At 40.7% G+C, this 25,985-nt stretch overlaps 1 protein-coding gene across 3 annotated transcripts in view; it reads left to right on the top strand.

The window, feature by feature from the left end:
- LOC137373704 (ribosome quality control complex subunit NEMF-like) overlaps positions 1–25,650 on the top strand; it is a 92,339-nt gene extending 66,689 nt beyond the window's left edge. For 2 of the 3 annotated variants that reach the window (XM_068038910.1, XM_068038912.1), the window contains exons 22-33: positions 1,748–1,868; positions 3,419–3,884; positions 8,410–8,458; positions 9,698–9,747; positions 16,405–16,540; positions 19,080–19,157; positions 19,239–19,439; positions 19,583–19,621; positions 22,129–22,235; positions 24,386–24,429; positions 24,515–24,594; positions 25,413–25,650. In XM_068038910.1, coding sequence (XP_067895011.1) covers positions 1,748–1,868; positions 3,419–3,884; positions 8,410–8,458; positions 9,698–9,747; positions 16,405–16,540; positions 19,080–19,157; positions 19,239–19,439; positions 19,583–19,621; positions 22,129–22,235; positions 24,386–24,429; positions 24,515–24,594; positions 25,413–25,490 — 1,449 coding nt within the window. In that variant the 3' untranslated portion in view covers positions 25,491–25,650. The remainder of the gene's footprint in view (positions 1–1,747; positions 1,869–3,418; positions 3,885–8,409; positions 8,459–9,697; positions 9,748–16,404; positions 16,541–19,079; positions 19,158–19,238; positions 19,440–19,582; positions 19,622–22,128; positions 22,236–24,385; positions 24,430–24,514; positions 24,595–25,412) is intronic. The other variant, XM_068038911.1, reaches the window with a different exon arrangement.
- The last annotated feature ends 335 nt before the right edge of the window (positions 25,651–25,985 follow it).

The following is a 25,985-nucleotide window of genomic DNA, read 5'->3' as shown; positions in this document are numbered from 1 at the left end:
AGATACAACGTTCCCCTCTGGTTCTCCTAGCATAAACTGGAAACTGAGTGGAGTGGGTAGAATTAAAGCATGGTTACAGTACAGAAGGAAGTCATTTTACCCGTTGTGCCCATGCTGGTTCTTTGCAAGAGCAACTCAGCTAGTCCTACTGCTTCACCCTTTCCACGTAGCTTTGTAAACTTTTTCTCTTCAAGTGCTTATCCAATTCCCTTTTGAAAGTCTCTATTGAATCTGCTGCCACCGCATGCTCAGGCAGTGCATTCCACCTGTTGTGTAAAATGTTAAAATGTCATGCTGCCATTGTTTCTTTTGGCAATTCCTTTAAATCGCTGTCCTCTGGTTCTCAACCCTTCCACCAATGGGAACGGTTTCTCTCTATCTACTCTGTTTAGATTGCTCATGATTTTGAACACCTCTATCAAATCTCCTCAATCTTCTCTAAAGAGAACAACTCCAGCTTCTGCATTCTATCCACGTAACTGAAGTCCCTCATCCCTGGAACCATTCTTGTAAATCTTTTCTGCACCCTCTCTAAAGTCTTCACATCCTTCCTAAAGTGTGGTGCCCAGAATTGGACACAACATTCCAGTTGAGGCTGAACCTGTGTTTTATAAAGTTTGATCATAACGTCATTGCTTTTGTATTCTATGCCTCTATTTATAAAGCCAATATATCTTTATAACATCTTTCTCAACCTGCTGTGCCACCTTCAATGATTGGAACTGTTGCCTTCCCACATGTGGCACTTTATGTTACTGTTTGACATTGCAGAGTTCTGGATATTTTGAATTTTCTTCCTAATTACTTCAGTAAAACTGCCTTTACTCTGTTGTGATTTAGCTCCAACCTCTGCATACCATACTGCACTAGTATGACATTTCTATTTCCCACAGTATAGAGTCATTTATGGCACAGAAGGAGGCCATTCGGCCCATTGGGCTGAATTTTATAAGCCCCCTGATGTCAGTGGTTGTGGTGGGGAGGCCCGTAAAATACCTCCAGGAGAGGCCTGCCACGGGCCACGATGCCGGGAAGACCCTGCTACGTTTTACCGGCGGAGGTGAGGCCTCAGGGCGGTCCCCACTGCTGCTTGGCGGCAGAGCCTTCATTTAAATATTTTAAACATTTAAATAAATTTAAGTACATGCAAAAGCATGCTTGTCCCGACGGCTTGTCCATTTGGAGATCCGAGGCGTGACTCTGGTGGGGAGGGGGGAGGAGTGAATTTTTCAGGGCGTGGTGGGGGAGCGGCAAAAACGATTGGTTGTGCGGAATGTGGGAAGGGGTTGAGGATCAAAGTGAATAACGTTCGGGGGGGTGGGAGACGTTCGTGATATGAATAAAAGCTGTTTCTGGGGGTGGGGAGAGAGCAATTTATCTATAGATCATTCATTTGGGGGCTGGGAGATAGGATTCAAAGTTGTAATAAAATTTCATTTTCGGAACCTTTAAAAAATTTAAATGTCACTGAAGGGCTTGAAGCCCTTTAAAAATGGCGCCGGATGCCATTATACTTCTATTAAATCACTCCTCAATCTCCTTTTGTTATTTTACTTTGCAACCGAATTCTCAATTTCAATTTATTTCTTAATTATTTATTACCCAGTTCATTAGGGTTAAGTTTATCTTTGTGTGGTATTTTGGCTGTAAAGATATTCAAAACTAAAACATATACAAATATCTTGCTTGATTTTAAATACTCTGTCTCAACCGCGTTTTAAAGATGCTATGATTTGCTTGTACTTAGGTTGATGATCAATTTATATGGAGGCACATAGGTGAACGGAAGGTAAAAGTGCAGGATGAAGACATGGAGACAGTAACTAGCAGCACATCTGAACTTTTTTCTGAGGAGACTATACCTTTAGGTAATTGAGGAGAGGCCATACCAAAAGTTTATATGACAGAAGATTCTGAGTTTCCAGAGAAATTATTTGCTCAGTCTAACCTTCTTGACATTGTATACAGCATTTTTTGTGGAGGAAGCAGGACCAAAAGAAACTTTTGTGATTTGTAGTGACCATGTGAAAATGACAATATGTTTCACGTGTCTTGGTTATATTTGCAAAAAACAGTTTGTTGAGCATTTTTCATGGTGACTGTATATCTTTTAAAGGTAAGTAGTTTGTGCAACAGAAGATGATGGGAGATTTGATTAAGCTGTTGGCTTTCATATTTTCATGCATTGTACTGTTCTTCTGACTAGAAAAAGCCAGTATTAGTTCTTCATTTAGTTTTGCAAGGGAAAGGTAAAATAAGCAAGTGAGTGAAATCAGAATACATATCCCTTCAAGAAGCTTTTTAGAGGGAATCCACATGATTCTTTACTGTGTCTTTTAAACTACCAGCCTGCCAGTTGTATCAGCTCATGGTGCTGATAATGCAGTTCCGCATTTTAATGTCTTTAAAGGTGTACTTGGCTCCTTAAACATTATCCTGCTGCCTACGAGGAATAATGGTTAGAGCAAGGCCACAGGCATAATGTCACCACTTGAGAACACAGCTTTGAAGGTGCTCCAGTAGAAAGACTAGTCTTTTTTGGAATTCAGGTACATTGTTCAGTGAAGCACAGCACCTTAATGAAGGTTGTTGACAGAGTTAATGCTGTAATGGCTGTCTCAATCTGATCTCCCAACATGATAAATAGTGCACTTTGAAGTCTCAACTCTGAGCAATTGCTGTGAAAACTGTGGCAGAGCTTATGACCTTGGCTAGCAGAGGGCTATGCTCTCCATTTGTCGGCCCACAATATACTAATTCCATTTTGTATGGTGAAATTGTGCAAAGCGCAGTAAGCTTGGATCTTCGATACCTTGGCCAGGTTGCATTGAAGGATGAGCCATAATTGTTTGAGGTATCTGCAACTTTGCTTTAACATCCTGATGATCTGCTCCATCAAGCCCCTGGTAACTACATGTCCTTTGTATCTCCTTTTGTTCTGGTTTCATCCATGTCTTTAAACAGGTTATTTTATAGTCATCCACCCAGTCTTCTAGATCCTTAAATGAGTGGTGGTGCCATGGAATCATGGAATGTCATAGAATAGAGGAATCATTTGGGGAATAACCTTCATTTGAGGAAGGAAGGCTACCACATTAGGGAGTAAACTATCTTTTGATAACATTATAAACTTTCCCATTAATGACCCCAAAAGAGGAACACAATTTTTACTACTCCATTGGTACAGAGCAAAACTCAAGAATATTGTGTAACCATCACAGGCCGGTAATAGATAAACTTAACTTTCAGTACCTTGAATGTTTTATTTTCGCAGATAATCTGTCCACACATAGCTACAGAAAAGATTGCTAATATTTCTTGTAGCTTCCTTTCCAAAATGTAAGTTTCTCGGTTAATATTACATGACTGTATGATATATGGGTTTATGTATTGATTAAATTAAAATTATTTTGTTAAGCCCAATCAGACAATGATGAGAGCAGCAGTGATGAAAACAAAGAGACTGGTACAGAAGCTAAAACAAAACAGTGTGAAGAGGTGCAAGGGGATGCAGAGGGTCAACAGGACAATGGTGAGAGCAGTAGTGATGAAGACAAAAAGACTGGCACAGAAGGTGAAAACAACCATTGTGAAGAGGTGCAAAGGGCTGCAGAGGGTCAACAGGACAATGGTGAGAGCAGTAGTGATGAAGATGAAGAGACTGGTACAGAAGCTGAAAACAACCATTATGAAGAGGTGAAAGGGGTTGCAGAGGGTCAACAGGACAATGCTGAAGATAAATCAGACAAACAAGATGAAAAGGAAGCTGATCTGAAAAATTCTGGAGAAACCCAAAAGATTGAGGAAGATCGAGGTGAAGAAGAAAGTGTAGAATTTAGTTATCCTGATACAGCTATTGATCTGTCACATCTTCAGTCAAAGAGGTAATTTGCAAATACATTTCTTTCGGTTATAGTCATGGTAGTTATGATTTTAGGACCTTTATTACCTTTTTTATTTTAGTTATTTTTGACTTCTGTGCTTCACACTACTCTCAGGTTGAAACCCTATCTCCTTACACTTCAAGAATTTTTTCAATATAAAAACAAAGTGCTGGAAATAGACAGCAGGTCTGGCAGCATCTGTGGGAAGAGAAACAGAGTTAATGTTTCAGGTCTGTGACCAATTCTGATGAAAGGTCACAGACCTGAAACGTTAAATCTGTTTCTCTCTCCACAAATACTGCCAGACCTGCTGAGTATTTCCAGCACTTTGTTTTATTTCAGATTTCCAGCATCTGCAGTATTTTGCTTTAATTTTTTTTATCAGTTCTGATAACACTGGGTAAAATTTGTAGCATGCCAGGCAACAAAGAGAACCACTTTCAGATTACCTGAGCTAGTTCTGTCCTGTGCCTTAACAGGATCCTCCTGGTTTTCAGAGGTAGCAGAACAACACTACAGCAGATCTTGTTAAATTTCTTCCTGGCCTTGCCACCTCCCAATCTCTGTAATCTCCTCTAGCTTCACAACCCTCTGAGATATCTGCACTTTAATTCTGGCCCCTTGAACACCTCTGATTTTAATCACTCCACCATTGGCTGGCGTGCCTTCAGCTTGGTTGGGCCCTAAGCTCTGGAATTCCCTCCCTAAACCTCTCCGCCTCTCTACCTCACTTTTCTCCTTTATGACGGTCTTTAAAACCTACCTCTTTGACCAAGCTTTTGGCCATCTGCCCTAATACCTCCTTATGTGGATCGGTGTCTATTTTGCTTTCGAACACTGTTGTGAAGTGCCTTGGGACGTTTTATTACGTCAGAGGTGCTGTTTAAATACAAGCTGTTGTTGTCTTCATCTTTAACTACTAAACAGATTTATTAAGCAGTAATAGAACAAAATACAAGGTAGCTGAGACTTAATATATTTTTATAGCAGATGTTGAATTTAGCTCCTTGTATTTAAAAAAAAAACTTTTCACCTTCTATGCTAAACTGTACTTAAATTTCTTATGTATTGGTTGATCTTTTTTCCCCCGGTTTTCACCAACATTCCAGGTTAACTGGTTTAACTAACTCTGCCTTCAGAGGTTCTAGACAGACTTATTGATTTGAAAATGAAAGGCTCATAAAGAGTTTTGAAACAGTGCCCAGGATCTCATAAATGTAAATAATAGTTGATCCTTCTGAATTTAATCAGTCAAACACCTATTTGAACAAACTACACAGAATGTTTGTTTGTATTTGAATTGAGTGGCTTCACCCCACCCCTCCGTTGAACCCCCAAATACCTGTTCTTTTTATATAAACTGATTGCAACAAATGTGAAAAATGAGCTGGAATTTTTTTTGTTGTAAATTAAGCTGTCTCTAAGCCCCTTAATGTATCATGCGAGAGTTAAAGAAGCTTATGTGAAGCCAAGTCTGTTTTTGTCTCAATAGTTTAGTAGAGAAGTTGAGAGATTGGCCGTCTTGCAGCACAGAAATTTAGATAGCTCATTCTTTCAGTGGCTTGGTGTTCTATTGCTTCCTAACATTTTAACTTTCAGTTCTTCAAAAGTTGCTATGCAAAATATTTTGGCGATGATAAATATTATCTGTCATTCTTGCTACTTATAAACATTTCCCCTGTTGTCTGGGTTGGCATTCGCCATTGAGGAATCCATGCTATGCCTGTCCACCTTGAGAGGTGAACAGACGGTGTAAAGGTGAGACCACATGAGGAGGAATGATGAGAGTAAAATAATCAAACGAAATAGAAGATGGATCATGGCTATTTTGTTCATTTAACACATACATTTATAATCTGACTTCATACATGGAGCCCTTACCAGTTGTTAAAAAAATCAACTTTTTCTTTGAGATCAGTTTTTCACTTTTGAATTTATTCAGTTTCAGCTTTGTGAAATCACTTTTCTCTCTCATTATTTTTCCATAAGTGTGATCTTGTCATTACTGCTGCTTATTCATGGAAGCAAAAATCCATGCCAGAACTTTTTTAAAAATATGTATTTTCAGCTTAATATTTCTGGCACGTTATTACTGGTGTACCCTGTTGCTGCCATATTCATTTTAAAAAGACAAAAAAAAAGAAAGATTTGCATTTATATAGCATTTTTCACAACCATCAGATGTCTCAAAGCATTTTACAGCCAATGAAGTACTTTGGAAGTGTAGTCACTGTTTTAGGAAATGTGGCAGCGTTTAGGGATAAATATTGGCCAGGACACCAGGAATAACTCCCCTGCTCTTCGCAATAGTACCATGGGATCTTTTACATCCATCTGAGGGGGCCAACAGGGCTTCAGTTTAATATGTCATCCGAAAGACGACCCCTTCGCCAGTGCAGCACTCCCTCAGTACTGCACTGGAATGTCAGCCTTGATTCTTGTGCTCAAGCCCTGGAGTGGGACTTGAATCCACAACCTTCTGTCGCAGAGGTAAGGATGCTACCATTGAGCCATAGCTGAGACATTTAATTCTGAACCAAATCAGACACAGCACACTTGGACATTTTTCATGTCATAAAGGGAGTTCTATGCAAAATACCTTCCTATACTAACTTGAGGGGCGGCACAGTGGCGCAGTGGTTAGCACCGCAGCCTCACAGCTCCAGCGACCCGGGATCAAATCTGGGTACTGCCTGTGTGGAGTTTGCAAGTTCTCCCTGTGTCTGCGTGGGTTTCCTCCGGGTGCTCCGGTTTCCTCCCACAGCCAAAAGACTTGCAGGTTGATAGGTGAATTGGCCATTATAAATTGCCACTAGTATAGGTAGGTGGTAGGAGAATATAGGGACAGGTGAGGATGTGGTAGGAATATGGGATTAGTGCAGGATTAGTATAAAATGGGTGGTTGATGGTCGGCACAGACTCGGTGGGCCAAAGGGCCTGTTTCAGTGCAGTATATCTAAATCTAAATCTGAAACAGTAGTTTTGAAAATAAAACACTAACTAGAAGTAACAATGAAAGCACAGATAACTACAAAATTTGGGATTGAGTCAGATTACCCCATCGATGGCAGTATCTTCAGATACTCTAGAATTTCCTGCCTCAGCTCTAGAATTCTCTCTTTTTAAAAAAAAAACTCCTGTCTATGATCAAAATTTACCCCTACAACTTTGCCTTTGGCCATTTCCCTTAATTTCTGTCCTGGTTCCTGTTTAGAGTTTGATGTCTTTTCCCCTATCACTCCTCTGTAGAATAGTTTGATTTTTTTTTACTATCAAAGGCGCCATTTAACTATAGAAGAGACATTTCTACTGTGATGCACAGAAACAAAACCACTAAAATTTAAAAATGACAACTGACAATACAAAATAACCTGTCAGCTATCCTGGCCGGAGCATTGCTCTGTCACTGAGGGATGGTCCATTGAGGCAGACTGACAGGCCATCACAACGGGACTTCTTTGGGCGAAGCTAATTACCAGTTTCACATTTCATGTAATTTTCTTTTCAAGGTCATGGTGAGCAGCTTATTTTAACTAAATGTTCTTTCAGATTTTTAAAATTTAAATTATCCAACTATGTTTTATATAAGTGAGCCATTTTGGGGCTATTAAAGTGTCATAGGGCTGGATTTTATAGAGGCCTCTACGTTGGGCTCCTTGCAGGGGGGGTGGGGGGGCATGAAGGTTTCCTGGATGAGACCCGCCACGGACCTCGATGCTAGCAGGGCCCATCCTGATCTTGCAGGCGGCAGCGAGGCCTCGTGATGGCCCCCACCACTCGGCAACGGGACCGTAATTTAAATATTCAAATTCATTAGCTTACTTGAGTTAATAACGTTCCTGTTACCGCCTGAATGCCGCCGTGATCGTCACCTCGGTGGCCGGCACTGCCACGCCTTCGAATCCCCGTCTGGGGAAACGAGGCACGACACCTGTGCGGAGGGTGGAGGAGGTAAGTTTCTCAGTGCAGAGAGGGAGGGGGAAGCAAGGTCAAACTATTCTGATTGGTAGAGGGGATGGTGGGAAGAGGTAAAGTTAAAATTTTGTGAACTTTGAGGGGTGGGGGGTGAAGGTCAGGTACACAAGGTAAGTATTTCTTGGGGGGTGGGGGGAAGAGGACAAGGAATGAGTGTAATGTTAATGGGGTGTTGGGAGAGGGGCTGGAAACATGTAATGTTTTAAAATCAGTTTTATTATACTTTCCCTTTAAACATTTAAATTAAATGTAAGGGCTGGAAGACCTTTAAAAATGGCGCTGGACGCTGTTGCTGGGGGCGGCTCGCCCAGCCCCTTCTTGTCATCGGTGGGGGGGGGGGGGGGGGGGTGGGGCGGTCTGCCCCAGCCGTATAAATGAGTCATTGCGTATAAGATTGCCGGCAGCTCCGCGGAGTAAAACCCATGCGTGCAGGCCGCCATCTTTTACAGCCGCCACCATAATCGGTGACAGCAACATAAAATTCAGCCCATAGTGATAAAAAAAAAAATCTGATATCCAAATACTTTTTAAAAATCTTATTTTTCAACAGACCTTTGCGGATACATAGTGCAACTTTTAAAGAAGAACTAATTGAAGAGGTAAGGGTAAAATGTCTTTAGTTTAGTTGTAAGGTGCATAAGGGTTAGTGATATCTTTTTTCAAATCCAGGTTTACTGTGCTTGTTTGTTGGCGTGACATAGAATGCTATTTTTTCACCTTTGGGATCTAGATTTGAATACATCTCTGACTGTTGGGGCAGATATGTCTCTAGCCTGTAAGGCTCTGAAGTGAATTTAACTTGGGTTTCAGTCTGATTAATAGGTACATACTTGTGCTAATTGTTGTTAAAAATTGGTAGTTTCTTTCAGATAGGTCACTAAAATTATTTTCTGCAGTGCTTCTGGGAGAATGGTTAAATTACATTTTAGGGCACATGCAACTTTGATATTCATCTTGTCTCGCTATGAGAGTCATTGTTTCTGACAGATGTGCCAAAAATGAAGTGTCTGACCTTCCTCATTTTGATGAACCCAAAAATTACTGTACAACAGCACAAATGTACAGCTTTTTCAAAAAAAAGTTTAGATTTTCCAGGTACCCAATAAAGAAACTAGCAAAACTGAATGGTTTAAAGCACTGATTTCCCATTCCCATGATGATGAAAAGTATCTACACTGTAGAATTTAATACATTTCTAATTTTGGCATCCAATGTCAGCAACAAGCATTTTTAGGTCATAAAGTTATCTCAAGTGTAGAGCTCCCTTTGCTTTGTTCCAACAATAAGACTTTCACCCTCTGGCCTGGGCTAAATTCAAATGTTGGCCTCCATATGAAAGGATAATTTTCCAATCCCACTGCATGACCCATATCTTCAGTATGGACTCTGTAGTCCATTTTATCAACATTTTATTCTGCACATATTCAGCTGGTCTATCCTTTTCCTGAGGTGAGAATTCTTAGAATCTGTTAATTTTGCTGAATAGCATATGCACCAGGAAGATTTTGATCCGAGTACAACATTTTTATAGATGAGAATACTTGGCCAGGAGAAAGGAACAAGGACAAAATCCAGTTAATATTTTAGCAATGAAGATATTTCTCACAAACTCTCATAGTTTTCACTTAGAATTGTGATAAAAATGTTTTCCCTTTTATACTGGCCAGGGTAATGACATTTTTGCAATGTCTAATTGTACCTTCTCTTTATAATGTATACCAGAAGTACAGTTACTTAATTCCTGTGCTTCATTTGTCATGGTGTCGAGCTTCAGAACATCGGTTGTGAATTTGACGGATCCAATGATATCAATGTAAAAGTTTGTTTCCTATCTGCAGGTTGATGGGAAATCACAAAGTCGGAAACACCTGTCAGCTAAAGAAAGGAAGTGAGTATCATTTAGAACTTCTGTAAAATAAGCAACTATTACTTAGTATTATACTCCTGTACTGGTCACTCAGAGAATTCCCAAATTTTCAGAATTCTTGTCATGATGGCTTCAGTGATGTGACACCACGGCTTGTAACTATCTTCTCTAGTTTCGTAAGTGTTAACAAAAAATTTATGACAACGAATTAAGTATCCTGTGCTTCAGAGTTTTGGCTGGTCATTGCTGAATACTTCAACCATGCATTATTTAGTTGATTTAATTCAAAAGGGAGTGTATTCCATGGGAAGCAGTGCGTTTAGGAGTTTCTTTATATCCTGAAGACTTAATATGATTTTGCTTTTTGCATCTTTAGTCTCAATTTTCTTTAGGCTGAATTATCCGCTGCCCCAGCGGGTCGGATGGTGGCATGGGAGCGGTGTATTGAGCGGGAGGCTCCAGAAGGCCGACCTGCCTCGCTGCCGCCTCTGGTCAACTTTACGGAAGTCAGGCGTGGGGAGGGAGGTGGCGGTGAACGGCCCACCTGCCCGAGGCCAATCAAGGCCCTTAAAGTGGCCACTTAAGGGCCCTCACCTGCCTCCACGGGTATTTTGCCTGTGGCAAACGGGCATGCCCAGTGATAGCTGCTGGCCTTTCCGTGCGCCGGGGGGGCCATGGCAGTCGGGCACAGGATTCCCGATTGAGGTCCACCTCCCAACCCACCCCTGGGACCCAAGATGCCGCCCCCCCCCAACTGACCACTCCAGCATCACCAGGGAAGGACCCATCTCCCTGGTGAGGCATGCCCAACTGACCTTGTCTCCTGGCTCCATCTGGTCGGCTGGGTTGCAGTCCCAGCAGTGGCCACCGCTCCCGGTAGTGCTGCTGAGACTAAGAGCTGCCGGTCTGCTGATTGGTCAGCAGCTCACTGAGGCAAGATTTCCTCCCTCAAGCGGGTGGAAGTCCCACCTCGGGACAATTAAAGCCCAGGGACCCGTAAAATGTGGGACGGATCCCCGGGCTAGGCGGAAGCGGTTTCGCCACCGACTTTTATGTCGGTGGTGAATTCCCATCCGCCTAAGGTAAAATCCAGCCCAGTATTTAGTTAACAGGAATTTAAAAATTAAGAATGAAAAAAATTTTGCATTCTGAATGCATTTAGCGTTCGAAACAAAACAGATGAACTGAAATAAAATGCACAAAGATGGGTGGCAGGTCAGAAGATTGGACAGAATATAAAAAACAGCAAAGAATGACTAAAAGATTGATAAGGAAGGGAAAATTAGAGTACAAGAGAAAGCTAGCTAGAAATATAAAAATCAACGAAGAGTTTCTCTAGATATTTAAAAAAGAAAAGAGTTAACAAAGTGAGGGTTGGTCCTGTAGAAAGTCAGTCTGGGGAATTAATAAGGGAAAATAAGGAATAGCAGATGAATTGAACTGGTATTTTGCATTGGTCTTCACCATAGAGGAGACAAGTAACATCCCAGAAATAGTTGTAAGTCAGGAAATGGAAGGAAGGAACTCAAGAAAATCACAATCACCAGGGAAGTGGTACTGAACAAATTGTTGGAGCTGCGGGCTGACAAGTCCCCGGGTCCTGATGGACTTCATCCTAGGGTCCTAAAAGAAATGGCTAATGAGATAGTTGATGCATTGGTTTTAATTTTCCACAATTCTCTAGATTTGGGGAAGGTTCCATTAGATTGGGAAATAGCGAATGTAACTCCTTCATTCAAAAAAGGAGGCAAAAAGCAGGAAACTACAAGCCAGTTAGCTTAACATCTGTCTTAGGGAAAATGTTAGAAGCTGTTGTTAAAGACATTATAGCAGGGCACTTACAAATATTCAAGGTAATCAGGCAGAGTCAACATGATTTTGTGAAAGGGAAATCATGTTTAACCAATTTATTGGAGTTCTTTGAAGAAGTAACATGTGCTGTAGATAAAGGGGAACCGGAGATGTTTCTTAGATTTCCAGTAGGCATTGAATAAGGTGCCCCATCAAAGATTATTGGGGAAAATAAAAGCTCATGGGGAGTAACATATTGGCATGGATAGAAGATTGGCTAGCTAACAGTAAACCAAGAGTGGGTCATTTTCTGGTTGGCAAGATGTAACAAGTGGTGTGCACAGGAATCTGTGCAGAGGCCTCAATTTTTTACAATTTTATATCAGTGACTTGGTTGAAAGGAGCGAAGGTATGGTTGCTAAATTTGCTGATGACACAAAGATAGGTAGGAAAGTAAGTTGTGAAGAGGATATAAGGAAGTTACAAAGGAATATAGATAGGTTAAGTGAGTGGGCAAAGATCTGACAAATGGAATATAATGTGGGAAAATGTGAAATTGTCCATTTTGGCAGGAAGAATAAAAAAGCACATTATCTAAATGGTGAGAGATTGTAGAGCTCTGAGATGCAGAGGATCTGGGTGTCCTAGTTCCTAGTGCATGGATCGCAAAAGGTTAGTATGCAGGTTCAGCAAGTAATTAGGAAAACTAATAGAATGATATCATTTATTGCGAGGGGAATTGAATACAAAAGTAGGGAGGTTATGCATCAGTTATACAGGGCATTGGTGAGACCACATCTGGAGTACTGTGTATAGTATTGGTCGCCTTATTTAAGGAAGGATATAAAGGCATTGGAAGTGGTTCAGAGAAGGTTTACTAAACTAATACTTTGAATGGGTGAGTTGTCTTATGAGGAAAGGTTAACAGGCTATGCTTGTATCCACTGGAGTTTAGAAGAGTAAGAGGTGATTTTTTTGAAACATATAAGATCCTGAGGGAAACAAAAACAAGAAATGCTGGATTCACTCAGCAGGTCTGGCAGCATCTGTAGAAAGAGAAGCAGAGTTAACGTTTCGGGTCAGTGACCCTTCTTCGGATCCTGAGGGGTCTTGACAGGGTTAATGTGGAAAGGATATTTCCCCTAGTGGGAGAATCTAGAACTAGGGGTCACGATTTAAAAATAAGGCTCGCTCATTTAAGACAGAGATGAGGAGAAATTTTTTTCTCCTGAGGGTTGAGAGTCTTTGGAACGCTCTTCCTCAAAAGGCGATGGAAGCACAGTCTTTGAATATTTTTAAGGCAGAGGTGGGTAGATTTTTGATAAGCAAGGGGGTAAAAGGTTATTGGGGTAGGCGGGTATGTGGAGTCGAGGTTACAATCAGATCAGCCATGATATTATTGAATGGTGGAGTTGGCTCGAGGGGCCGAGTGGCCTACTCCTGCTCCTAATTGGTATATTCGTATTCATTGACAAGATTAAACAAAGTATTTAGTGATTGGTTAAAAAGTGAGTTTGGTTAATGTTGTATTAGGACTAGCAGCTGCTATGCTTACTAGTTTGCACTACTCAGTGTTTTTTTTTTAATTCATTCATGGGATGTGGGCAACACTGGCCAGGCCAGCATTTAATGCCCATCCCTAATTGCCCTTGAGAAGGTGGTGGTGAGCTGCCTTCTTGAACCGCTGCAATCCATTTGGGGTAGGTATACCCACAGTGCTGTTAGGAAGGGAGTTCCAGGATTTTGACCCAGCGACAGTGAAGGAACGGTGATATAGTTCCAAATCAGGATGGTGTGTGACTTGGAGGGGAACTTGCAGGTGGTGGTGTTCCCATGTATTTGCTGCCCTTGTCTTTCTAGTTGGTAGCGGGTTTGTCTAAGGAGCCTTGGTGCATTGCTGCAGTGCATCTTGTAGATGGTACACACTGCTGCCACTGTGCGTCAGTGGTGGAGGGAGTGAATGTTTGTAGATGTGGTGCCAATCAAGCGGGCTGCTTTGTCCTGGATGGTGTCAAGCTTCTCGAGTGTTGTTGGAGCTGCACCCATCCAGGCAAGTGGAGAGTATTCCATCACACTCCTGACTTGTGCCTTGTAGATGGCGGACAGGCTTTGGCAAGTCAGGAGGTGAGTTACTAGCCTCAGGATTCCTAGCCTCCGACCTGCTCTTGTAGCCACGGTATTTATATGGCTACTCCAGTTCAGTTTCTGGTCAATGGTAACCCCTAGGATGTTGATAGTGGGGGATTCAGTGATAGTAATGCTGTTGAATGTCAAGGGGAGATGGCTAGATTCTCTCTTGTTGGAGATGGTCATTACCTGGCACTTGTGTGGCGCGAATGTAACTTGCCACTGATCAGTTCAAGCCTGGATATTGTCCAGGTCTTGCTGCATTTCTACACGGACTGCTTCAGTATCTGAGGAGTCACGAATGATGCTGAACATTGTACAATCATCCGCGAACATCCCCACTTCTGACCTTATGATTGAAGGAAGGTCATTGATGAAGCAGCTGAAGATGGTTGGGCCCAGGACACTACCTTGAGGAACTCCTGCAGTGATGTCCTGGAGCTCAGATGATTGACCTCCAACAACCACAACCATCTTACTTTGCGCTAGGTATGACTCCAGCCAGCGGAGGGTTTTCCCCCTGATTCCCATTGAACTCAGTTTTGCTGGGGCTCCTTGATGCCATACTCGGTCATATGCTGCCTTGATGTCAAGGGCAGTCACTCTCACCTCACCTCTTGAGTTCAGCTCTTTTTCCATGTTTGAACCAAGGCTGTAATGAGGTCAGGAGCTGAGAGGCTCTGGCGGAACCCAAACTGAGTGTCCCTGAGCAGGTTATTGCTAAGCAAGTGCTGCTTGATGGCACTGTTGATGACACCTTCCATCACTTTACTGATGATAGAGAGTAGGCTGATGGGGTGGTAATTGGCCGGGTTGGACTTGTCCTGCTTTTTGTGTACAGGACATACCTGGGCAATTTTCCACATTGCAGGGTAGATGCCAGTGTTGTAGCTGTACTGGAACAGCTTGGCTAGGGGCGCGGCAAGTTCTGGAGCACAGGTCTTCAGTACTATTGCTGGAATATTGTCAGGGCCCATAGCTTTTGCAGTATCCAGTGCCTTCAGTCGTTTCTTGATATCACGAGGAGTGAATCGAATTGGCTGAAGTCTGGCATCTGTGATGCTGGGGACTTCAGGAGGTGGCAGAGATGGATCATCAACTCGGCACTTCTGGCTGAAGATTGTTGCAAATGCTTCAGCCTTATCTTTCGCACTGATGTGCTGGGCTCCCCCATCATTGAGGATGGGGATATTTGTGGAGCCACCTCCTCCAGTTAGTTGTTTAATTGTCCACCACCATTCACGGCTGGATGTGGCAAGACTGCAGAGCTTCGATCTGATCCGTTGGTTATGGGATCGCTTAGCTCTGTCTATCGCATGCTGCTTACGCAGTTTGGCACGCAGATAGTCCTGTGTTGTAGCTTCACCAGGTTGACACCTCATTTTGAGGTATGCCTGGTGCTGCTCCTGGCATGCCCTCCCGCACTCTTCATTGAACCAGGGTTGATTTCCTGGCTTGATGGTAATGGTAGAGTGGGGGATATGCTGGGCCATGAGGTTACAGATTGTGGCTGAGTACAATTCTGCTGCTGCTGATGGCCCACAGCGCCTCATGGATGCCCAGTTTTGCATTGCTAGATCTGTTCGAAATCTATCCCATTTAGCACGGTGATAGTGCCACACTCCTCGATGTGAAGGCGGGACTTCGTCTCCACAAGGACTGTGCGGTGGTCACTTCTACCAATACAGTCATGGACAGAAGCATCTGCAGCAGGCAGATTGGTGAGGACGAGGTCAAGTATGTTTTTCCCTCGTGTTGGTTCCCCCACCACCTGCCGCAGACCCAGTCTAGCAGCTATGTCCTTTAGGACTCGGCCAGCTCGGTCAGTAGTGATGCTACCGAGCCACTCTTGGTGATGGACATTGAAATCCCCCACCCAGAGTACATTTTGTGCCCTTGCCACCCTCAATGCTTCCTCCAAGTGGTGTTCAACATGGTGGAGTACTGAGTCATCAGCTGAGGGAGGACGGTAAGTAGTAATCAGTAGGAGGTTACCTTGCCCATGTTTGACCTGATGCCATGAGACTTCATGGGGTTTGGAGTCGATGTTGAGGACTCCCAGGGCAACTCCCTCCCTACTGTATACCACTGTGCCACCACCTCTGCTGGGTCTGTCCTGCTGGTGGGACAGGACATACCCAGGGATAGTGATGGCAGTGTCTGGGACATTGCTTGTCAGGTATGATTCAGTGAGTATGACTATGTCAAGCTGTTGCTTGACTAGTCTGTGGGACAGCTCTCCCAATTTTGGCACAAGCCCCCAAATGTTAGTAAGGAGGACTTTGCAGGGTCGACAGGGCTGGGTTTGCTGTTGTCGTTTCCAGTGCCTAGGTCGATGCCAGGTGGTCCGTCCGGTTTCATTCCTTTTTATTAACTTCGTAGCGGTTAGGTACGACTGAGTGGCTTGCTAGGCCATTTCAGAGGGCATTTAAGAGTTAACCACATTGCTGTGGGTCTGGAGTCACATGTAGGCCAGACCAGGTAAGGACAGCAGATTTCCTTCCCTAAAGGACATTAGTGAACCAGATGGGTTTTTACAACAATCGACAATGGTTTCATGACCATCATTAGACTAGCTTTTAATTCCAGATTTATTAATTAAATTCAAATTCCACCTTCTGCTGTGGTGGGATTCGAACCCATGTCCCCAGAGTTAACCCTGGGTTACTAGTCCAGTGATAATACCACTACGCCACCGCCTACCCTTTTTGATGTGGGACAGAAGGTATGATCAAATTGATTTCTTTTTGTACATTTCAGAGAAATGAAGAAAAAGAAAAAGCCAGAGACTGAAGACTCAGAACTAACAATTCAACCTGAAGGCAAGAAAACACCATCTGTAGAAAAATCATCATCATCATCATCTTCGCAGCAGGCTTTGAAAAGAGGACAAAAGGTAATGGGTGGGGATGGATTTATGTATTCTGCCTTAAATACTATATTATTGTACAGTAAATGGGTTTTGTTTTAAGCTGTCAGAGTTATCCAGTGATATTACCAGTGTTACAAGATTGCTTTTTTTTTTGTAAAATGTGGTTTAAGGACTTAGTTGAATTATGGACATTGATTCATCTGGAATCTTGGAGCGATGCTGAACTTTGTGTTTTTTTTTTAAAGTCACCAGAAGTTTCCTGGATTTAGCTTGTAAACAAGTCTTACTTGAAGGCACCTGTCTGAATCTTGGGAGATGTTTACAAAGAAGTGACAGGTCAGGAGGCTTGACTTCTGAAATGTTTTTAGTTTCAGTTTGAACGGTTACAAAAGACAGTTGGTTTTTGCCTGCCAAAAGAAGACCCAGCTCTCTCGCTCTCTTGAAAAGAAGTCTTGCAGACAGTGTGTCAGTTTCCTATTTCCAACCATATTTGAAGAAACCCTGCATATCGAATGAGCGGGAACTGAAATCTTGTTGCCACATTTCTACTGTAAGACCTATCTGAATCCCCCAGCTGCATTTCTTGGAAAGCCTCCCAAACTGATCTTCAGCATCGCCTGGAAAGAACTGTCCTAGCAAGATCCTAGTGACAGCCATCTATATGTATTTGGGACGCCAAACCAAAACCAAGGACAAGTATTCCGCCTAAGTGTTTTTTTTTCTTTGTAACAGCGCTATAAACAAAAATCCCTTTTTATTTTTCTGATTAACCTATGTGTATAGATATATGTGTGTGTGTGTGAGAGAGCGAGGGGCTAAGATAAATAAGGGGCTTTAAAATTTCAATTTGTGTGGGTATGTTTTACTCCATTATTGGTTAAGACTTGTATTATAATCTGATGATTGTGTTGTTTACTAAAGAAACCTGGTTTGGTGTGTTTTATTCTGGGAAAGATAGAATATATGGTTGAGCGTATCGGCAAGTGTGAAAATTTAAATATATGTTGTGACCTGTGGAGAAGTGGGACTAGAATAAACAGTGCACTCCTCCCGCTTTGGTCGTAACACCAGTAATAAGAATCTTCCAGTACTCGCACTGTATAATTGAAGACATTAAAACTACAAATGCTGAAAATCTCAATTCAAAACAGAAAAAGTTCAAAATGTCGCAACAGGTCAATCAGCATCATAAACGACAGGAAGGATCTACACTTGAAACATCAATCTAACTTCTGTTTTAGACGGTGTTATACATGCTATGTAATTTTCTTTTATAACGCAGTTGAAATCTTAACGGTTTTGTCTTGGTATAAAATTTTTTACAACATAAATTGGCTAATATTTTTGCACTGTAGAGCAGCAGTGAGTTAAATGTTTCTAAAGCAAGCAGTTCAAACTACAAGCCTTTCCTAGATGCAGAACTTCAGTGTGATAAAGACACCCAGCAAGGGCCATTTATTTGGATGCTTGAAAACATTAAAAAGGGGATATTTCTCTTGTCTAAAACTGTTTTAGTTTCACCCCTTATCAACAACTCATTGTTACTGTACTATTAATATAATTTAGTCAGTTCCATAAGCCACAGGCCTTGATTTATTCATTTGGGCCTAAGTTGGGTCTTGAAGGACTTGCTAGGATTGATCTTTCTCCACAATGCATTAGGATATCCTTTTTGACTTTCATGTTTACTTTTTTCCTATTTCATAAGTTCTGAATACAGAGTCTAACCATTTCTTCAGTTTTCTTGTACTGGTACTGTAGTTCTGCAGCTCAGTTTGGATTTCTTTGCCTGATTCTTCATTCATGTTTTATTTTTAATGCTTGGTTTCAGCTATCTGATTCTGTAGCTGTGATGGTTGTTAACCGTTTTGGAAGATTCTCCGATTAAAAGCTGTTACATGTGCCTCAGATGTTTCTTTGGTCCTCGTATAATATTGTAAAAATATGGTTAAGGAGGAAGTGGGTGGCAGTGGTTTTGAATCTTGACTTCCCTTTTGTGACTTGGGTTCAGATCCAGACTAATGGGATGAAAATATCTTCAGTCTGCTGACTGTAGGGTCCTATGTGAAATGAATTTCGTTGACCAGTCCACTTCTTAGTGGGCATAAGCCCAACATGGTTTCTTAACTTGACACTAATTTTGATACTGAAAGGTCACAGGTTGGCTGGTTGGGAGAATTAAAAAATTGAGTGTACTTGTGTTGAGGCCGAAGCATATTCTTAGGGAAGAGTAAAGGGAGTTTTAGTTTGAATTTGGCTGTGCTAACTCTGGCCTACTGGTGCTTAATGGCGACACTGGATGCCTGAAATGGGAAGAGTTCCATTACCTTCCCTTTTATGAGCACCATTAAAAGTATAGATTAGAAAGAGAGAAACTCTATAGATCTGATGATGTGAAAATTTCCACCAACCTTTCTTCATATTTAACAATTGGTACTGAAGAGTCAAATGACAGTGACACTGCAGTGAATGTGCATTTTAGTTAAGTGAAAATATCACTGCTTAGTTTCGGATACAGCTGCTACTTTTAAAAGAAGTTATTACTTTGTTTTGCAATTTTCAGGCTAAACTGAAGAAAATTAAAGAAAAATATAAAGATCAAGATGAAGAGGATCGTGAATTAATGATGAAATTACTTGGGGTAAGGATAAATTCACATTAAACAGATTCTATTTTAAAATGCTTTAGTAAATGGATTTTAATTTATATTACCTGCATCCAGTCAGCAGGTCCAAGTAAAGAGGAAAAGGTTAAGAAAGGAAAAAAAGGCAAAACAAAACAACCTGCTAAAAAACTGCAAGAGAAGCAGCATGCTTTGATCAAAACAAGTAATGTTGAAAGCAAAGGACAAGATCTCAACATTGTGACAGATCATCTGGCAGAAATTACTATAGAGGGGACTGCTGTAGAAGATCACCAAGAAGTAAGGCATTGAAATCCCATTTAAGCATTAATGTTCTGAAAAACTTTGATTCCATCAACTAACAAAAGTGGCATAGTGTACTTTTAATTTGTGATAAATTAATGTCCTTTATTAATATTTGTGTTATTTTTGTTAACATTTAGGACCAGGAGGAACCTGAGCAAGACCCGCAGGCAGCTGAGGTAGGTTGTTTATTAGTAGGGAGGTTATGCTTCAGCTATGCAGGACATTGGTGAGACCACATCTGGAGTACTGTGTACAGTATCGGTCTCCTTATTTAAGGAAGGATGTAAATGCATTGGAGGCAGTACGCAGAAGGTTTACTAGACTAATACCTGGAATGGGCGGGCTGTCTTACGAGAAAAGATTGGACAGGCTAGGCTTGTATCCGCTGGAATTTAGAAGAGTAAGAGGCAACTTGATTGAAACATATAAGATCCTGTTGGGTGTTGACAGGGTGGATGTGGAAAGGATGTTTCCCCTTGTGGAGAATCTAGAACAAGGGGCAACTGTTTAAAAATAAGGAATCGCCCATTTAAGACAGAGATGAGGAGAATGTTTTTCTCTGAGGGTTGTGAGTCTTTGGAATTCTCTTCCTCAAAAGGCAATGGAAGCAGAGCCTTTGAATATTTTTAAGGCAGAGGTAGATAGATTCTTGATAAGCAATGGGGTGAAAGGTTATCGGGGGTAGATGGAAATGTGGAGTAATGAGTTCAGCCATGAACCTATTGAATGGCGGAGCAGGCTCGAAGGGTCGAGTGGCCTACTCCTGCTCCTAATTCATATGTTCGTATGACTGAAGAATGGTTGATGTAATACCCATTTTCAAAAGGGGAGACAGAGCTAACCTGCTGTAAAAAAAACAGTTAATTTAACATCTGAGGCGGGGAAAATATGGACATATTTAATTAAAGATGAAATTACTAATATTCAGATGAGAAAATAATTAAAAGCAACTAATATGAATTTCAGAAAGGAAGATTGTGCTGGTCAAACTGATAAACCTCTTTAACAAAGTGACAGATATGGTAGGTGGGGGAAATGCAGTTGATATAGTGTATATTTTAGAAGCCATGGACAAGGTACCACATATTGGAGAAGATTAAGTAGGGAAAGGAGAAAATAGGATTAAAAACTTTTGGACAAGAGGAAACAGCAGGAGTTAAGAGTTTCTCAGAGTGGTTAGAAGTAGGCAATACTGTCCTTGTTCTGAGACTGCTTCTATTTAGCGTGTACAGCAATGATTTGGATAGAGGGTTAGAAGGAGTGGTTTCCAAATTAGCATACAATGTCCAAACAAGAGGTATAATAAATATTTCTGAGGGCCAAAAGAAACTGGGTGGGGACATTGATATGAGCAAAAATCTGGCAGACACCTGGGTTTCGGATGATTGCTCGTATAGAGGATAGATTACATGAATTGGTTGAGCCAAATAGCCCATTTCTGTATTGTCACTAATAAAGAAATCCAAGAATATAAATGTTTGCTGTTTTGATGTGTAAATATGCATCATATTGACCTGAACTGATCTGCAACTATAGAAGTCTTTTAATTCAAAATTGGCCTTTGGAGCCGACTTTTAGCCGATCAGCCTTTTTTTCTGATGTTACTCCAACCTCTGAAATGGTCTGTGTGGGAATTTGAAAGCTATTCAGAGATTTTATGCAGTATTAAGTGTAGGAAATATTGAAAAGTTGACAAAAAGGTAAAATTAAGATTTAAAAAATAATAAATAAAATATAGAGAAAAATTGGGAAACATAAATAAAGGAACTTTGAGTTGAATTATAGTGATTTAAATTTGGTATTAAAATGTAACAATAAATGTTAAAATATTAGAATAATACAATCTGTGCTGAGTTAGCTGATCTCAACTCAAACGCTGGGCTGATACAGTGGACCTCAGGGTTTCATATGTGTGGATGGGAAAAATAAGTCAGGATTCCCAATCCTGAGCACTGTACTAATGACCCTGCTAAGAAATGCACATTTGTGGAGGTGAAGTGAAGATAGGATTTGACTTGACTGTGTAATTCCCTATGCTCGAAAAGCCTGCTGACCCCCACTGGCAAGGGTCAAGTATAAAGAATGGGCACTTGGGAAGGGGAAACTCCTAGAACACTTTTGTTTCACTTACTCTTTTCCCCTCACTGTGATTTACGTTTCCCTTCTTCCTTGACCTCTCTGAGGTAGGGAGGAGTGAGGCCATGGAGGTAAAAGAGGCCAATAATTCAAGACAAAAACAGAAAATGGTGAAAATACTCAGCAGGTTAGGCAGCATCCGTGGAGAGAAAAACAGACCTGTTCTGATGAAAGGTCACGCAGATCTGAAATGTTAATTCTGTTTTTCTTTCCACGGATGCTGCCTGACCTGCATATTTCCAGCATTTTTGGTTTTGGTTTCAGATTTCCAACATCCGCAGTATTTTGCTTTTGTCTGATAATTCAAGGCAATATTTCCTCTTTGTGCCTGCGATTTCACTGCAAATAATCACAAGTGTTCTTGATTTCACTGCTAGGAACATTCTTCCAGAATGACAAGTAAAAGAAATAACTCAGTTAATAGTATTGTAGCCAGAGCAAATTACTTATCAGAATTGCATTTAAGTAAGAACATGAATGTACTTTGAAAACTTGTAATTGACTATTGAAGTAATTAATTTTCATAAATTTTTACTTTTCACTTTAGGAGGGTGAGAAGTTGCTGAACTCACTAACTGGTCAACCTCACCCAGATGATGTATTGCTGTTTGCTGTACCTTTCTGTGCTCCATACACTGCCATGACCAACTATAAGTAAGTTTTATTATGAACAGTTGCCAAGAATTTACTTAAGTTGTTTAAGATTCACAATGTGTGCCATGCTTTCAGCAAGATGGCGAGAGTTGGCAGGAGAAAATAGGACTGTATAAGTAAGTAATCAATCAAATTAACTTTCAGGTTTACTCATTAGTTCATGCTCACGTCTGAGTGAGAAGGTTGTTGCTTCAAGCACCATTTTGGGACTTGAGTTCATAATCTAGGCTGACAGTTCAGTATGGTACTGAGGGAGTCCTGCATTGTAGGACCTGCCTTCATTAAGATGACACGTTTATCAAAGGACACTTTTTCAAACAGTAGGGAGTCCTCCGCTGACTTGGCCAACCAACATCAGCAAAAAGCATTTGGTCATTCACAATATCGTTAGGTTTAGAGTAGTTATGGAAAAGGGCAAAGAAAAAATAAACATGAAAATATTCAATGGGAGGATAGCTAATTTCAGTAAATTGAAAAGGGATCTGGACCAGGTCAATTGGAATTAAAGTTTGGCAGGTAAGACAGTAAATGAGCAATGGAAAGCCTTCAAAGAGGAGATAGTTCAACTACATACAAGACACATTCCCACGAGAGAGAAACGAAGGGCATTCAAAGCTGGAGATCCTTGGATGACTGAAGATATAGAGATTAAGATGAAAAATAAAAAGGCTTTCGATAAATGTAAGGCTCATTATACAGTAGAGAAGTTGAATACATTAAGTACAGAGAGAACTGAAAAAATAAATTAATTGGCAAAGAGAGTGTATGGGAATAGATTGGTGGGTAACACAAAGGGGAACCCAACGTCTTTTATAAACATATAAATAGTAAAAGTGTAGTCAAAGAAAGGGTGAGGACAATTAGGGACCAAAAAGATCACCTTGCATCTGTATTCACTGAACAAGAGCATACTGCCAATATCACTGTAAAGGAGTAGATAGTAGAGAAATTGGACAGGATAATAATAAAGGAGGTATTTAAAAGGTTGGCATTACTCAAAGTCACCCAGTCTGAATGGGATGCATCCTAGGTTGCTGAGGGAAATAGGGGGAAACATTGTGGATGTTTTGGCCACAGTCTTCCAATCCTCTTTCGATATGGAAATAGTGTCAGAGGAACCGAGAATTACAAATGCTCAAAAAAGGGGGCAGGTAAAAACCTGGGAACAACAGGCTAATCAGTCTGACCATGGTGGTAGGGAATCTTTTAGAGGCAATAATCTGGGACATAATTAGTTGGCACTTGGAAAAGTATGAATTAGTAAATGAAAGGACGGATTTGTTAAAGGCAAATTTGTGTTTGACTAACTTGATTGAGTTCTTTGATGAAGTGACAGGAAGTGTTGATGAGGTTGGTGCAGTTGATGTTGTGTATATAGGCTTTCAGAAATGTTTTTTAAAGTACCACATAATAAACCTTGTTAGCAAAAATGAATCCCATAGGATTGAAGGGGCAGTGGCTGTATGGGTATGAAATTGGCAGAGTAGCGGAGTTGTAGTGAATGATTTTTTTGGACAGGGCTAAAATTTTAAAGATTGTGGAAGTTAAAATAAAAACATAAAACATAAGAAATTGATTAAAAATTAATATAAGAGATAGACCAACCCATCCGGTGACTGGTACTGTATGTACATGTTATGGGGGGTGGGGGGAGGGGATGAGGCATTTATACATTAGGAGGTTGGGAACTCTAAAGGGAACGTTGTATTTGCTGTTCTGTACTCTGTTGTCACTGATCCATGTCACTGATCCAAGATTGGCTTTGATAGAAATATGGGAACAATGTTCCCCTTGGCAAGAATAAGTACTTGGTAGTGGAAGGAAAGATGTAATGTTTGAAAGTTAATTAAAAACAGAAAGAAGAAATTGAGGGAACAAAATCAAAGGCACAAAATAGAAATTTGCTTTACACAAAACAGCTGCTCTTCAAATTTGTAATTTTTATATTCTAGTCAATTTAATATTTGCAATTCTTGATACTTTCAGACGTGAATGTAGTCCTTGCAGCCTTTTGCTATTTTAGTATCACTCACTGTATTTGGTTTTACGAAGATTTATGGGCTGGTGGGAATGTTGAAACTTACCTAACAGAGACAAGTACATTTGACACACAGGAAACAAACCATTTAATTGGTATTGTTCTATTTTAGATACAAAGTGAAACTCACTCCTGGCACACAGAAGAAAGGAAAGGGTATGTAAAATCCTTGGTACTGTATCTTCTCCACATACTTGTTTCAAATTGACTATGGGAAATGGTTTTTGATTTTGTTTTCTAGCAGCTAAAACAGCTTTGCACAACTTCATGCATTCTAAAGAAGCTATGCAACGGGAAAAAGATTTATTCCGCAGTGTGAAGGTAAATACGTTTTAGAATATTCTTTGCACAATGGAACTTTATCCTGTTCAAGCTCGGTATCAAATAAAAGTATTTTATGTAGGAAGCATTGAATAGAAGTACAGCAAATGTACTTTTGGAGCCAGTTTTTATGAAGGCTTCTAGCTCATTGCAGTTACATGTAATCTGCCTACTTTTTCTCCTTTGTAACTTAATTCACAAAAGTGGGCATTCCATGGGGTCAAGTTTTTAATGCAGTTGAGGAGGCAGTTTTTAGTTAATAACAATGATACATCACTGAGATTACAGATCATTAGACAGAAAATGCAGACCTCATTAATTTTATAACACAAAAGTTAGGAAAATGAAGATATTAAATTAACTTGGAATATATTGTAAACACTTGCCTATAGTTTATTATAGTAATTTAATGTAGAATGCTAAAAGCTCATGCTACTTTATTAATAAACTAGTTCTATTTTTTGTTGTAATACTTGTGGTGAAATGGTATTTCATTTCAGTCGTTGATATTACATTGTTTACTGAAGAATAAAGATTCAGCTGATCTTTGTCTTGAAAAGCTATGTTTATTTTCTACTACCATACAAAAAGTGTGTGTGTTTCTACTGCAGTTGTTAAGAGGCAGCTGAAACAATTAAAAGTTCACTTAGAATATTTAATTTCACATTATTTCAAGATCATGTTTATGTGTTCTCCTTCCTGATGGTTACATGGATTCCCCTTATCACCACAGAATCCAGCAGAAATAGTCCAGTTTTCATGTTCTATATTAGTGTTGATACTGGAGACTAAATGCATCTTTTTTCTATTTTATTTAGGATACTGACTTGTCAAGAAACATACCTGGCAAGGTGAAGGTTTCAGCACCTAACTTATTAGCAAAGAAACGGAAATAACTACACAGGATTTACTTTGGTTTGAATTTAATGTTTTCAGGGACTGTCCATCAATGTGTAGCATGTCAAATGATGAAAACCCTTAAGAGCTGCTGTATTAAGAATTATTTAAATATAACCAGAGTAAGTGATAAACATATGTTCTTGGTTTGGTGCTGCTCTTTTCTTTTGGGCCTCCTTATCTCGAGAGACAATGGATACGCGCCTGGAGGTGGTCAGTGGTTTGTGAAGCAGCGCCTGGAGTGGCTATAAAGGCCAATTCTGGAGTAACAGGCTCTTCCACAGGTGCTGCAGAGAAATTTGTTTGTTGGGGCTGTTGGACAGTTGGCTCTCCCCTTGCGCCTCTGTCTTTTTTCCTGCCAACTACTAAGTCTCTTCGACTCGCCACAATTTAGCCCTGTCTTTATGGCTGCCCGCCAGCTCTGGCGAATGCTGGCAACTGACTCCCACGACTTGTGATCAATGTCACACGATTTCATGTCGCGTTTGCAGACG

Source organism: Heterodontus francisci, chromosome 9, assembly GCF_036365525.1.
Source record: "Heterodontus francisci isolate sHetFra1 chromosome 9, sHetFra1.hap1, whole genome shotgun sequence".
Taxonomy (NCBI): Eukaryota; Metazoa; Chordata; class Chondrichthyes; order Heterodontiformes; family Heterodontidae; genus Heterodontus; species Heterodontus francisci.
This window is presented reverse-complemented; position numbering and strand designations above follow the sequence as displayed.